Raw genomic sequence first — 15933 nt, forward strand, 5'->3', positions numbered from 1 at the left:
GGTTCATAATCAAATACATGTCACTCGCGACTGTACCATCACTGTATGCCACAGTGAGCAATAGTCCTGAAGGGGTCTGTCGGTCTTACGATTACGTATCAGATATGTACAAGCCACTCGAGCAAGCCAGTGCCTCTCGCACTGAGGACATATGTACCCTACCCCATTCAGTAATCTCCAGCGTGGCCAAAACCGTGAGGTTTGCAACCTTAAGTCTTATTCATATGCATGCTTGATTCTGCTCTCGGCATCTATAACCATCATGAGCATCTCACCTCTTTCAGGTGAACAACGTACTCCGACACGATGACCCTTACGAGTCTAGTTGTGTAACAGTATCTCAATGAGTATGCATATGACACGATCTCAAAGGATCGACTGCTCGACGTGAATCATCGCAATGAGCAGTTGGAATAGTTAAGGTGCGATAACTACTCTGGCTCTGCGACCCTTATGAGTAAAGTGTCTTTACAGGCGAACATGAAAATGAACCATTATGACAGTGTTCCTACAACAGGGCATCCTCGTGCCATTTAACTGGTTCATGCAACTCTTTTTCCAACCATTTCGACAACACTTCCATTGCTTCGACGACAAGAGTGAGTCAATCCTTTCTACTTTATAGAAAGTCCCATTCAGAACTCCGGCAACACCTCCTCTGTATGATGGACTAACATTCTTTGTTCTTTCTGAGTTTGTTGAGCTTTTTCAAAAATTTCTGCAGCACTCTCTCTCTTTAACCGAGGAAGTATGTGTTTCTTTTAAGCTCGGTAAGCATCTTTTCAAAAATTTGGTAGCATTTATCCTCTTTTGACAAAGAAATTGTTACGCTTAACTCGGAAATGAATGCACACCGTTATGTGAACTTCACATCTATCGAGGTTCGATAGAACCTTGAGCCATATCCAGACCATGCACAAGTGACTTATGTCTTTACAAAAAAGTGATTTTACGCAAAGGCGAAGCCTTTCCAATAGGGCCTTTATTCATTAAGCAAAATCTTAATCGAGGAACGGCAATGAAATCACATCGGCGATTTAGAGTTTGATCTCCATTTGAACGCTCATTTATGTGCACTATATGTAATATAAGCAAAAGCCTTTGCTTTATAAGGCGACATCGTAAATGAGTGCATATACTTATTGTTCGGTGGGTGAAACCGAACAAAATATCTTACATATGTAATTATAGAAAGCAAATGCATTGGTATCGTTTGACGCGATGACAATACTAAATGCATAATTTAAATTGCAGAAAACAGGAGCCTTGACATTATATAACGCGACAACAATCTCAATATAATATACACGAGAATCATCATCCAACGATAGTCGCAAGGCGTGCGCGTGAACACCGAAGTGTTCTAGAGGACATCAACCAAGGACTAGGGCGAGGTACCATTTTTAAGAATGCATATACTGCACATTCAAATATATATATCTGACGGTAGTCATAAGGCGAACGCGTGAATACTGAAGTGTCTTAGAGGGCTCAACCAAGAACTATTATTAGATACTACTTTAGAAGGTATACGCTATATCCCACAACACAAATACTTGAGAGAGATGGATCGACGAAGCGAACTTACTTCTGATCGGTGAAGAACGGATCCATATTGCTTCTTCTGCTTCGAACTGGGTTCAAACTTTCCTTCGAGAGGTCAGACTAGGTCATATGAGGTCGACCTAGTTGAGAAAAAGAAAGAGAAAGAGCAGATCAAGTTGCTAAACCTAAGTGGTTTGAACCAAACTGAGTTCGGTCCAAGTCAATTGGGTCAGGCATGTTCAGACTTAGCCCAAGTAGGCTGGGTCTGGGTTCAGTGAATTAAACCTGCGTTTGGGACCAAAAGAGACTTTTACTTTTGACTAGACCCAACAGGGTTCAAGTGAAGTCAACTGGGTTTGGACCAGGTCAGGTAGGTTCAGACCAGGTCAGGTGGGCTTAGACCAAGTGGGCTAGGTAGAGGAGGTTTAGGAGAGAGAAGAAAATTAAGAGAGAGAGGGGAGGCAATTTTTATGAAAGGAGAGAGAGAGGAGGAGGGCTATTTATAGCCAAAGTTAACTTAGCTTCTAAGTTAACTTTTTCTCTTTTTGCCCCTAGCTTTTCAGATAAAGATAGGAGGTTCCTTTTGTGTGAGGCCCACATGATATATATATTTTTATGAGATATTTTATGGGTCCCACAAGATATTTTCTGAGGAATATTTTTATGGGTCTCACCAATAGTTATGTGGGTCTCACAAAATTTTTGGGTTTTCGGTGATTTTTTTTTGAAAAATTCTGAGTACGTCATTTTCTTCGTATTGACGTAATTAAGAAAGTTGGCTCGTACAAATCTCTTGATTTTATTCAGGGAGAAAGTTATGACTCCTTGACGGTTTGAGCATATATTCGCGAAGATACGAATATCCTAAGTATAATTGATTCGTAGAAATCGATTCATTTCGTATTTCGTATTTATATGCTATTTTCACCTGAAAATGCCTCGTGAGTTTATTCAGAACATTGTTGAAAAAATTACGAGTTTTACAATTTCTCTCCCTTTCTTCTCTCTCTATAATCAAAGCTTCTGTAGCGACAAACGAGCGACTGAAAAAGCTTGCGATGGTAAGAAAGCATTATCGCATTGCACTGACTCATTGAAGAAGTAGGCCCATGACAGATGGTCTTGTAGATAAATAACCTAAAAGCTACACATTTTTTCTTCAGTCATGTATGTTTTCATATTATTCTTAACGGAGGACTCCATGAAAAGCTAAAGAAAAGGAAAAGAAACTCCCAAAAAACCGCCTTGCATCATTCATATATCTTTGTACACCTACGTCACTCTATGTGACATAGCTTGTACAGAAGGATAAGTTTGTTACTCAACAAACCAAATAAGGCCAAGAACAAAGAAGCCTGGCAAAATATGCCACCATTAAAGAATTCTAGAGATATAGTGGCAACCAGGCGTTCATTAGACATTTTGTTGGAACTACATTGGTCCTGAAAACAAGGATGTATATATATATATATAAAATTCTGAATGCAACTTGCGTCCACGCACCATTTCTGAGTTTGTGACTATACGAGTGCATCTGACTCATGCTCAACTTTTTCAATTTCGCTTTCAGCACGTATCTCTCCAGTTGTTGTGGTCCTTCTGCTGTGCAAGCTACCGAAGCAACCAACCCTAAAAACTATCTCTAGCCGACTGCATTTGTTTTGGTGGATTTCTTGTGGTTGAGGGTGAGCCTATCGGCAGCTGTTATGATCAGCTGGTGCGTGTTCATAAAGGGCCCAAGGAAGAAATCTTCAAATTTTCAATCACTAAAACCATGTTTTAGGGATGTGTCAGATCTGTAATGCTGACTGATGACAGTTTGAAAACTGCAACTCATGTGTCAGATCTGTAATATTAGTTTGACGAACCCCTCGTTATCACACGTAATACCATTTGCAAGGAAAAGATGTGACAGGCCCTTTTGTTTTACTCACGTAACCCGTTTACCACCAACTCTTGGTGGTTCCCTTTGATTCCTTTAAATATGTCCATGCTCCATACCGTTTCAAGCATACTGGTGAAATGTGTGTTGCTGCAGTGGGATGCCCAATTTCTGAATATTTGTAATCTTCTTCAGTTCTCTGTGTCCCAAGTAATAGATTTCTTTAGTGTGTCAGCTGGAGGAGCTTCGTTCTGCTAATTGTAGATTGGAATTTCTGGATGTTCTGTTTATTTATCTTCCTCTTTCATTGATCTCAATAGGTAAAATTTACTCAGATCCTATGTCATTTCTGTTTGGTTATTTGCTTGTAACTAAGAATTGGGAACATGTTTTGTGCCAAACTAGCCGAGGTTGGCGACCTATGAAAGAATCTGGTGACCATGTTGCTGTATAATCGCATGTTCTGTTGCTTTTCTTACTCGTCATTTCACCTGGCCGATATTGCAATTCCTGTGTATGTGGTGGCTCCGTCGCCCCCTCTCACTTCTATGGGAATAAACACCTGTTCATGTTTCTGTGTAGATTTCTGCTGAAGATTAAATGATTCTTCATCATTCCTTTTGGCTTAAAAGAAGCAATCTTCTGTAATTTGCTTTCTTGATGCCCTGTAGGTGTTCTGGTCTCTCATGGCGAACTGTGGTAGTGCAAATATGGAGAAGCAGGATGACCTGGAAAAACTTCCACCTCTGATTCAGATTATAGCGTCTGAAGCTGTTGCTGGATTTGATGAAGAATTTTATCCAACGGTTGATCCGCCAAGTACCCGTTCTTCACCGGATCATGTTTTGGCAAAAGTAAGCCAATTTCTGTCCTTTCACAGACTCATTGGAAGAAACCCATGCTAACCTATGTAACCGGGACACGGCAAAGTAGTCGGCGTACTTGTGTCGACATGGGAGCAGGTACCGGCACAGTGCGGGTACGCCACGAGTACACCGACCCAATCTTTTTTTTTTTATGTCTGTGAAAGAAAGACAAGGAGGAAGAAAAAGAAGAAGACTAAAGATGAAGAAGAGGAGAAGGATGAAGAAGACAAAGAGAACGAGGAAGAGGAAGTAAAAGAGAGAGACTGGAAGGCGGTGGGGGCTGGGTCCCCACTTGGCCCCTCCTTTTCGTCTTGATTTTCTCGTTTTTCTTAGTAGAGAAAGAGGTTACAAATACCCTTTACGTTTTATATTGGATGTCAATATAAAAGGGTTGGGTCCTCACTTGCTTTAATCCATAGATCCACATATAATCTAAGCGAGGACCTTCAAAACATCAAGACCCAAACTCTATTATATATATAGTGATGAGTAGGTGCCTGATGTTTTTTTGTGCCTACCTCGTGCCTATTGAGTTTTAAAAAGATTGTTTCTATTTTTTTAAAAATCTGACAATACAGATGTGATCTTAATTTTGTGAGAATCAGACTTTTGGGTCGTCCAATTCCAACACCAGTTAGGTTTTTATAAGATTCAAAAATCAATGGTCTACAATTTTAAAAAATATTCAATACTTAAAAAATTATTTTTCTCAAAAAAACCCTCATCAAAGTGTGATTTTCTAGCAAATGGATCATGCAGAACACATATCTAGGGACAGATTTTTGAAAAACAACCTGAAAACCCCTATCCAAGCTTGGTAGACAATATATATATAACCGTGTTTTCATACCTTCGTTTTTTGAAATTGCTGTATTGTACCTTGCAACATAGATGCTAACTGAGGACATACTTTTAAGTTTCTTCAATGAATGTATTCTATTTTAGCTCTATGCTGTAACCAGGATCTTTTTTTATTTTTTAGCAAAATAAGATATTGAGAAATCTTTACTTAATCTCCAGACATCATTTGTATCAAATTGGTACCTATTTGGCCTGTTATTCATTTTCATCCTTTTTGCCATGGCACTGGACCATGAGAACACGTGCGGATATTTCATCTGCTCAAAATGTCCATGGGCACACCTCATTTTACATGCTAGTATATATATATATATATATATATATATATATATATATATATATATGCATGTTTTGGACTAGCAACTTACCCCACGGTCTCAGTTATAAGCATATTTGGTTTTATTCTGTTGCAGGAAATGGGAGCAGACTCAGCACCATCTGCTCACTTCCCCAATTCATCTTCATTACTAGTTCCAAACCATTTTTATTCAATTTCTATCAGCATGCCTTCCTCTCCATTGGCAGTAAACTTGGAGAAAGCTAAGAGATTTTCTGTTGATGATGTTGAGTATGTGGATGCTGCTAGCAATGCCACTGCTGGACCACCTGCCTATTCAAGTGATGCTTCTGTGAAGCAGCCCCAGCAGGCGAAGTTCTATTCCATTCCCATACCAAAAGGCACAACATATGCAGATGCAGTCTCAAAGGGGTTGCTTCCAGATCGACTAAACCGTTGCCAAACTGGTTCCCCGAGTGAGAGGCGCAAAATGAAATCCTTTAACTCCTTCAAAACCTGGTCTGGAAGGCTTGAGAGGCAGTTATCCATACTGCGAGGCAAACCACAGGAAGAGGAACCATGTAGTGATTTCTCGCTGGGCCATGAAATCGAGGTTTTGCCAGTGGATCGGTATTTTGATGCATTAGAAGGACCTGAACTTGAAACTCTCAAGGTATTAACTATAAAATATTATTTTCTGCCTGAGATTTTCTTGTTACTTGCTGATTATGAAAATAAGATCAGAACCTAGCTGGAACAAGTTTTTTATATAGTACAATCATGCCTTTTGTTTTAATTGTCCAAGATGGTTTCAGCAAATCTACTCCCAGCAGCAGGGTTGCAAAACCACTCTTGTATAGAGTATTGTATTTGACATTTTAAAGACTGTTGAGCGATAAGTCTAGATATTTTCACCTGATAAAGAACTGATATATTGATTCTTATTAAATTAATCTTTAGTTGAAACATAAAGTTCTGACTAATGCTTTCAATCTAATCTGCCTACTGAAGAGAAGATCTTTTAAAATGAAAAAGCTGCTTCATTAGGCTATGCACATTGATTTCAGAAAGCATGGGTACTTTTGAGGACAACCTCCCATCTGTCCTCTTTGGTGGTCCGAAATCATTGTCATCAGTTTCAAACCAAGCTCTGAAGTCTTTTTTGATTTCTTTTTTCTTTAACTGTGATTCATTTTTGTGTTCTATAAGTATGTTCTTCAAATCCGGAATCAATTTGGTTATCTTCAGAGGGATTCTTTTGCTCCTCACTGCATCCGTACCTTTTTGTGTCACCTAACTTCCCTTCTGATTAGCTGGAGGTCTATGAAAGTGGGCAACTATTGGAAAATCAGGAATTCTAATACATGCACATGAGAAGTCCAAATGCAGTCCACATAGCACTCTTCACTACTTGTGAGTGGCAGTTGCATGTACAGGTTTCATAATGATTTTCAGTGTTCATGCAGGATTTCCAGGTGAGTCTTGATGAATTGTGTCTCAAAGTTTAAACCAAGAAAGTGCTAGAAAAATAGGAATTCTGCTATATGCACATGACAAGTTCAAATGTGAGGAAATCACTACTTGTTAGCATGATTGCATCCACTATTTCAGAAAAAAATTGGGAGTTCTGGGGAAAATGAGGGACTAGGTTGAGATTCTTGATAAAGGTGCAGTCTTTTTTCATGGACAAGGATATGCAAGTAAATCTCCAAGTCTAGGTCAATTTAAAGATTATGATTTCCTGATGGTAAAATTCATTTTCGAAGCTGAATGTATTAATCTGTATATGAAAGATCAAAATGCACTAGCATGCTTTAGTTGTCACCTCTTCAGACAAGAAACCGACTTTGCTTATTCTGTAGGCGCACATTATTGTCCTGTTAACATGATTGATGTCCACCTATCCTTATCAGTGATATTTTATGAGCAGATATTTCCTCAAATCAGCAACCTGTGTATGTATCTGGCCTTATTCTAACTAATGGTAACCAAAATGTTCTAACCAAGTTGATTCATCACTTGAAGATGTTTATGTCGAGATGCAGCAGAGTCTGGTTCTCTTTTCATAACATCAATCCCGTCTATCACATTTGATTATCTCAATCTAGTTAATACATGTAGCATCATAAGTCGAAGAAAATGTAGCCAACTGGTCATGCAGTACAGAAGAAAGCATATTATTGGATTATGAACCACAAAGCATATGTAGCAGTATTACTAACAAGTGGAGCAATTTATCATACATGCATGAGTTTGATATCTTTTTCATTTCTGTGCTCTAATTACAGAGAATAGGAAAAGGAGAAGGAAAAGGTGAAAGTTTGACTTAGATTAAAATTTTCAATGTGATTTAAATTTTTTAACTTGTTTGAAATTTTGAATCTGTTATAATGAAGGCCAAAATCCGTTGGCACTTGTACTAATGAAATTACTTTCTTTCTTCCTCAGGATGCAGAGGAATTAATCCTTCCTGAAGATCAAAAGTGGCCCTTCCTTCTGAGGTTTCCAATTTCTTCCTTTGGCATCTGTCTTGGCCTTAGCAGCCAAGCTATCCTATGGAAGACACTATCAACATCTCCTTCCACAGAGTTCCTGCATGTAACCCCCACAATAAACCAGGTTCTTTGGTTTGCCTCTGCTGCAGTCGTTGCAATTATCTCCACCATCTACAGTCTGAAACTCATCTTCTACTTTGAAGCTGTTCGACGCGAATACTACCACCCAGTTCGTGTCAATTTCTTCTTTGCACCATGGATAGCATTATTGTTCTTAGTCCTGGGATTGCCTCCCTTGTTTGCGAAAAACTTGCATCCTGTGCTCTGGTACATCTTGATGACTCCAATTTTCTGTCTTGAACTCAAGATATATGGACAATGGATGTCTGGAGGCCAACGCAGACTGTCCAAAGTTGCCAATCCATCAAACCATCTATCCATTGTTGGAAATTTTGTTGGTGCTTTGCTGGGTGCATCCATGGGACTGAAAGAAGGGCCTATGTTTTTCTTTGCCATTGGTTTGGCTCATTATGCAGTGCTATTTGTTACACTGTACCAGAGATTGCCAACCAATGAGACGCTCCCCAAAGACCTCCACCCAGTATTCTTCCTGTTTGTTGCAGCGCCAAGTGTTGCTTCTATGGCATGGGCTCGGATCCAGGGGGACTTTGACTATGCTTCAAGGATCTTATATTTTATCGCATTGTTTCTCTATATTTCACTGGTAAAATCTCTACACAGTTGGCTGTGCATTTTTAATGACCATGCCCCAGGCTTTGGCTGCTTGACCTCCATCCGAGTCGAGACTTGTCTGCTCCAGGAGTGGACATCATGAAGTCCATAGAAGAGCATTGGCTCTGCCATGGACTCTTCTGATCCCAGGTGATTTCCTGAGGTCGCAAACACATCTAGTTGATGGGATTCATGAGCTTCCAATCCTAAATTCATATGCTCTGTGTTCCTAAAATTTTGCACCGTTATGGTGTTTTTCTAGTAAGATATTCTTTTAACAAGTTATTTTGCATGTGCAGGCTATTCGGATTAATTTCTTTCGTGGATTCAGGTACTTTCTCTTTCATTTGTTGTTTTCAGAATTATGTTTCTCTGTACATGTTTGTGCACAGTTTAGTGTAATTCATCTTAAAAGTGGCATTATACTTTACTGACATTTGAATTAAGGATTTGTATTCAAGATGTTGATGAGACTCATGAAAGTTAGGTCAAGTTGCTCCATGGATTTGGTTGTTGGGACCATTTTCTCAGATACATCTTGAATCATGTCTGAGTTTGGAGCAGAGTCAATCTAGTTGTTTCAAAGGCAGTAACTGGTCTACCAAATTATCATGTGTCTTGCATGGTATTGTTTCTAAGCTAGATGTCCACCTAGAGTTGGGTTTTAAAATCTCTAACACGTAGATATTTATGCTGTAGGTTCTCGTTGGCGTGGTGGGCTTATACATTTCCAATGACCAGTGCTTCCATTGCAACAATTACGTACTCTAGTGAAGTTACACATGCTATCCCTCGGGCTCTCTCTGTTGTGCTATCCTCCATTTCTTCTCTTACAGTAATGGCTTTACTCATCTCAACTGTCATCCATGCCTTTGTCCTTCGCAATCTCTTCTCAAATGACATAGCCATTGCCATTACTGAGAAGCGGATGAAAACAGGCAAGAAGAACTGGCATCTAAAACCAGCACTCTCAGACATCCTGGTCACTGAAGCCAAGGCGTCCAATTGCTGAACATTGTCAAGAAGCACAAAAAGGACCGGAAGTTACAAATCTAGGTTGAAAACTATGAATATGACGTTTTGCTACTGCTTTGTGCAAATCAAACATCACTGGTGCTTCAATTGACCAATGTGCAGTTCAAAACCAATGACTTCATGGACTTCAAAGCTCGGTTCACTCCATCCACACCGAGTAGACAAAGGGAAGTAAAAGAAAACTTGATTGGCAGTTGCTTGAGTTAACTCCCCAACCAGCCAACCTCCAAACTTGAGTTGGTCAGGATGTTTGAAGTTATGTAAATGCTAGCGATTATCGTATATCTGTAATTCCTTTCTACGTTCATATATGTATCATGCAATTGCATGTGATGTACTTTCCATGGGGTGTAGTACCAGAACAAATTTTGTTATCATGTCCATGGGAGATAATATTTTATTAAATTCATTTATATATATATATATATTAATTATGGGAAGTGATGAAAGAACTATAAACTCGATAAACAAATCTCGATAATCATTCTCTTGTCCACTGAGAGGATCGAGCACTCTATTATATAAAATAATTTGTTACAATAGTTATGAAAACTTTCCAGTTCAATACACGTTTTTTATAACACGATAACTATAAGAAGATAATGATAACAATTTTCAAAACTAATACAAAAACAATAATTCTGATCTCACATTAACTCTTTTGGTTTATCCAAAACGTGAGATCAGCCATTATGGAAGGAGTCTAACTTCCTTTCACATTTGACACTGGAGTTTCCTATTGAGGGGGATTTTTTTCTCAGTGACCTTATCTGTTTTAACTGCTTGATTTTTATCCTTATCAAGTAACTGGGGCCCTAAATACATCAGGTGACTTTTATCTGCCCTTTGCCTTGCCTCTATTTGGATCTGAATGGGTGTTTCATTGCACGGACAGCAATGTTTGCGGGTCGTTGCTTTTCATGCCCCATGTGCTCGACGTAAACAAGCAAGACAATTTTTAGGTGTCCTGTAGGGTTCCACCCCTCCCATTGAGCAGTGGTGTCCGGAACACCTGGGATAAAGCCAAAAAAATTGAAAAGAAAAAAAGGAGCAGAACACTTGGGACAAAAACTCATCCTGTTCAGGACACCTCTACGCTCAGCCAGCAGTGTCCACACAAGATTGTTCTATATAGTTCTGTCCACACAAACGTTTGCCTGTGGCCAGATGTGGACCTAGCCATGTATGATCTGGTCTGAGCCTTGGTGCATAAGATTTTCAGGCATAAATATTTCCCGGTTACTAATCCAACCTGAGTTTATTTGTAATATGATCTGGGATCAGATCCATCCCAATCTATAGAATGGCTTGCACATCTTGGTTGGATTTGGGTTGGTGCCGTTACGTAGAGGAAACGTTTCAAGCACTTACCAACGGGGGCTCCGCCTATGGGTATAGTGTAACTGGTAGGGGGTCTGCCTAACCCCAGCTTGCCTTTCAAAAAAAAAAAAGGTTTCAAGCACTTAAAGTCTCCCAATGTCTCAAGAGTTCTGTGTAGAATCTCTATTTCTTGTAGTCCAATTTATAATTAAACAGATAAGGACTTATATCACAAATATTGTTGGTATTTTGAATTATTCTGATTTATGCGGAAATAATGAAAAAATCATCATGAATTTTTATATATTTTATTTTATTGTGATTTTAATGAGATTTTAACTCAATTTTGTTAGTTCTAATTTTGTTATATTCTAAAAATTTTGTATATGGCTTCATTTTTTGTCCAAATTTTACTGGTACTTTTTCCAAAAAATCTATATGCTTTTTCAAATTTGGAGAGATTTTCCTCGGCCAAAAGACACTGAACACGATTTGACTACAAGTTCACTCACCCATATTGAGTTGCCTTGCGCGTGGGGCTTCAGGAATTCTACTTACACGATTTGGTTACTGGGCTCGAACTTCTCCATCTTAGGTGGAAACAAGTTTTTTTTTTTTTTTAATATTTACATGGAGAAACCATCCCCAGGATCAGAGGCATAGCGGCACTGGCTTTGCCTGACGTACGGTTCCTGTCCTGGCAGCATAAAACTCTGTGTGCTTACCCCTTACCCCCAGGGAGTCGCCACCCCTTGCGCAAGGTGGAAACAAGCTTGGTTATGATTCCTCAGAGTCTATAATTGATCATTGACTGATAAGGATGCCCAACTCAGGTCAGATCTAGGCATTATGGAGTGCAAGCTAATCGGACCTACCATAATCCTGCCTGGATTCGGAGTTGGATAGGCATCAACTAAAACTGCATCTGGATTCGACTACCTTAAAATCTGACATTTATATGCATTGGAATTTGAATCTTAGTTGAATTCATAATCAGATTTAGGTTCACAACTTAGTACTGAATATGAATCCAATTATTATCTCGATCCAACTTTGGCTATCGAATCAGGCTAAATGGGTTCAGATATCTTACCTAAGTCCTAACCGTTTACATCCTTATAATGACTGATGTAACCAAGCCAAGGTCTAAAATGTGCTTATGCAAGTCTAGTATAATTTTAATCAATAATTCTGAATCTAAGGCTAAAACTTGTAAATGGTTACATTTGATTTAAGAATGTTGGTTATCCACCGGTCGCTGCACTGCAGCGTGTGATGGGATCCCCTTAGGATCTGTGGGCAAATTCATGCCTTCGAGGGCTAGGGCATCCCGGGAGCTGGATATAGTCTTGTCAACCAAAACAAGACCAAAGCACGTTAGGACTCCTTGACCTCTGCGCTTGCTTCTTGGCCCAGAGGTACGTTAGCAAGGAAGTCTAACCATGATCAGTGGAGAACGAATCACAAAAGAACAGAAGATTACAGTACAGGGCTGAATGGCTGAGGGTTCCGTCTAGCTCTAAAGCTAGGTTACAAGCTCAACAAATTTGGGCATGCAACCCTACTTAGGGCCAAAATTGGACACACAGGTCCTTATACAATCTCAAAATTTGAGGACAAACATGTGCCAAAAGAGTGTCACACAGAGGTTCGGCTGACTATTGTGATGAACTTTATTCATTACCGGCCAAAAGTGGTGTACATGTGTACATTGCGGTGGGGCCTATAATGACACGCGTGTTGCTAAGTGGAAAGCTCATGAAGATGACTATGACATGCGACGGTGACACGAGGCAATACAACATGCTCGTTAGCAACTTAATACGCAAGCATTACGTTGCATCTCAAGTGCATATGCTCAAATTCATGTTCCATGCTACTGGGGTTTCTTCTACCACCCGTGGCCATGTGCCATCCCTTCACTCGGATGATACTAAGATCCAAACACATAACCGTCCTCTCGTGTGCACAGAGCAAACACTCCGCGTTACACTCATCAAAGGCCTTTCGTCCGTTCATTGGTGTATGTGAGCGAATCGTTAAGACACTTGTTTGGTGCTTCTTGAGAACTTAATGATCACTCTAATGTCTGTGATGTTTATTCGGATACGTAGCTGGCTCTACAACCTTCGGTTGCTTATGCGCTCATCACAGGAAGACGAAACCCATCCCTCATTGGCTTGGACGCTTATACACTAAAGGCTTTGGCATCGCCCCACTATCGACCTGTTCGACTCTATTGCTTTCAGACATTCCTCTGTGTTAAGATGAAATATGCACAGCCTGGCTCTTTGCTTCTAAGGCAAGCTGCATGCACAGTTCAAAGAGCTGCTAGGCGCCCTCTCCGCGCTAGAAAAGAAATGGTGAAAAAATGTGACACTGTGGCATAGGTGCATGCCTGTGCACTGCTGCATACTCTTTAGTATGTGCACGATTATGCACGCTCTGCTGCTACTCCTGTGCTACGTTGGTTGTGTGCGACAAACCTGTGTCTGCTACGCCTCTGATCAATGTGCAGCTGCGGGAACACTCCTTACAAGGGAATCACCCGTCAATGTACTGAGGCGATTAAACCTTGGGGGAGGTTCACAAGGGCCAAGGGAATCACTCGGTCCTTAGCTTTCCCAGGGCTTTTCCACATTGGTTTGCTGCCTAGGCTGGCTGACTACCACAGCTTTGGTCTGCCGCATGAAATGCACATGGAATGTGTGCTACTGCTGTGTAGGGATAGGCACCTCTGAAGGTGCTGCCGCGGGTGGTCGCTGACAGACTGTGCACAAGGCTTGTGCACGGCTGAAACGAAGGCGCTCACAGTGCAGGGCGCATAAGTGAAATTCCCCCGTGCGGTATGGGGCCCACTAGGTGAGCGACCAATAGGTTGCTGGCTGAAATAAGAAGTGTACCGACAAAAGTGGCAGAGATCGGCCGAAAACACCAGAGTTGGCGTGGCATCTATCGTGCAGTGATAGGCGCACAGAGGCTGTGCGCGCAAGCGTTGGGATGTCCTCGGCACTCAAGGTGATAGAGGCAACTCTCCTAGACAGAGATCGGTCCTCTAGGAGCATTTTGCTGAAGGATCTTTCAAAAACACAGGCGAATTCACCAAAGAGACGCCAGAAAACGGCACACAAGGACGCTAGGCTGTTGTGCGCAAACCCGTGCCTATGCATGTGGTTCGTCGAGGGCCCGAAACTCAACTTCTCTGATTTACACCATCAAGGAGTCGATCTTGATGCTCTCGAAACGAGGATCATCGATCTATTCTCGGATTTAATCGTAGATTCCTGGATTGACCAGAATTTGGCCTGAAAATCTCAAACTATCGCCGATCAAATGGAATTCACATTTGATCAAGGAGATCTAACCGTGTATTCTTCAATCTCAGGCCTTAAATACATCTCAAAACAGTAATCATGCATAATTCCAATGATCTAAGCCTCTAAACATCCATTCTAGCTCAATCAAATAGGGAATTCACAAGATCTAAGAGCTAGAAGCCAACCGGAATTCGATGGAACGCCGGTGGAGGTGCTGCTGCTGTGAATTTGCCAATTGCTGTTGCTTCACCGTAGGAATCCGTTCTTTCTCAGCCTCCTCAAGCCCTCACATTGGTGGAGAAGGATCGAAGCTTGCCGGAATGTGCCCCAAATCTAAAGCAAGGCCAGTAGGCAAGGCAATGGCCGAACTAGAGGTCAGTGAAGATTCTCTAGCCTCTAGTGAGATCAAATTGATCTCAACTAGCCAAGAGTGAGCACAAGGCCCTCTGATCGTGAGATCAGCCTAAAGAATGATTTCCCAAAGTTTCAATTTTCAAAAGATTCCAGAATTACGAAGGATGGCGCCAATTGAGCTATTTAAGCTCTTACAAAAACCAAAACCAACCTAACTAAAACCATGGTATGTTGCTTCACGCATATATATCGTTATAAAAGTTAATTAGTTGAATTGGGCTATGAATGGATTAGGTATAGTTGGGTTGAAGTATACTACTATTTTAGGTTTGAGTCGACTCTAGTAATAATGTATGACGTTGAATGAAACTGGTATGAGCTTTTTCACCATCTGAATCTAAATCTAATTTTGAATCCGTTTAGCCATACCTGATTAGTCAAATATGGTATTGGCCACATCCTAACTGAATTCTAACCGTTTACATCCTCGATATTATGCTTAGGTTTGCATCTATAAACGGAAGCTCATCAAACCAGAAACAACCAAGGACGCATAAAAAATGAGTTGTGTTAGATCGAAACAGGCTGGGTCCGCATTTGAGGTAATAGCCCAACTTCGACCTTAGAGCGCGACAGAGAGAGAGAGAGAGGGGGGGGGGGGGGGGGGAGGAGTGTTTGGCGGAAGTCCGGCACCCACCTCTGGCCAGATCCGACGTCTGAAAGGCGGAGAGAGAGAGAGAATTTACGTGCATGGTAAGTACCTTTTTCACAAAAGAAGATGGTCATATATATATATATATATATATATATATATATATATATATATATATATATATATATATATATATTTCTACGAGGAACAGAGAAACCACTGGGGAGGAAGAGACCTGATCGCCATGCCCGCCAACCTACAGGAGTAAACCCGTGGCACACCCCTCACTCCAAAGAATGGCCTTGTTTTGACTTAATAACGCAAGGGGTGACGCCCGTGAGAATGGAACCTCGATCATCGATCTAGTGGCTTATGCTCATCTTACCAAGCCAAACGCCTTTGGAGATTATTTTATATATTTGGTTGTTAAGAGAGAGATTTTAGTTATTGGAAACTGAATCCAATATAAATGTGTAGGCTCCATAAATCTAATTGTGCTGGGTCACACGTTTCATTGTTGGTATGCATTACAAGCTCATCTTGAAAATGGGTGTGCAGTAAAAAAGAAAAGAAAAAGAAAAAAAAGACCATTACCCC

General features: G+C 40.6%; 1 protein-coding gene across 1 annotated transcript; it reads left to right on the top strand.

Moving 5' to 3' along the window:
- The first annotated feature begins 3931 nt into the window (after positions 1-3931).
- On the top strand, positions 3932-10070 carry LOC149843765 (S-type anion channel SLAH2-like). The gene is made up of 6 exons (XM_090001921.1): positions 3932-3941; positions 4099-4281; positions 5568-6104; positions 7880-8650; positions 8958-8989; positions 9358-10070. Exons 2-6 carry the CDS (start codon positions 4114-4116, stop codon positions 9668-9670), a joined length of 1821 nt encoding a protein of 606 aa, XP_089858047.1. The 5' UTR covers positions 3932-3941; positions 4099-4113; the 3' UTR covers positions 9671-10070.
- Positions 10071-15933: the final 5863 nt, after the last annotated feature.

This window comes from Nuphar pumila, chromosome 3, assembly GCF_984573655.1.
Source record: "Nuphar pumila chromosome 3, dmNupPumi1.hap1.1, whole genome shotgun sequence".
NCBI classification, from domain to species: domain Eukaryota; kingdom Viridiplantae; phylum Streptophyta; class Magnoliopsida; order Nymphaeales; family Nymphaeaceae; genus Nuphar; species Nuphar pumila.

Excerpts from the sequence above, each read along its gene's own strand:
- LOC149843765 (XM_090001921.1), top strand. The coding sequence starts at position 4,114 with ATGGCGAACTGTGGTAGTGCAAATATGGAGAAGCAGGATGACCTGGAA. Across the intron at positions 4,282-5,567 it reads CGGATCATGTTTTGGCAAAA|GAAATGGGAGCAGACTCAGC; the intron begins GTAAGCCAATTT and ends ATTCTGTTGCAG. Across the intron at positions 8,990-9,357 it reads AATTTCTTTCGTGGATTCAG|GTTCTCGTTGGCGTGGTGGG; the intron begins GTACTTTCTCTT and ends TTTATGCTGTAG.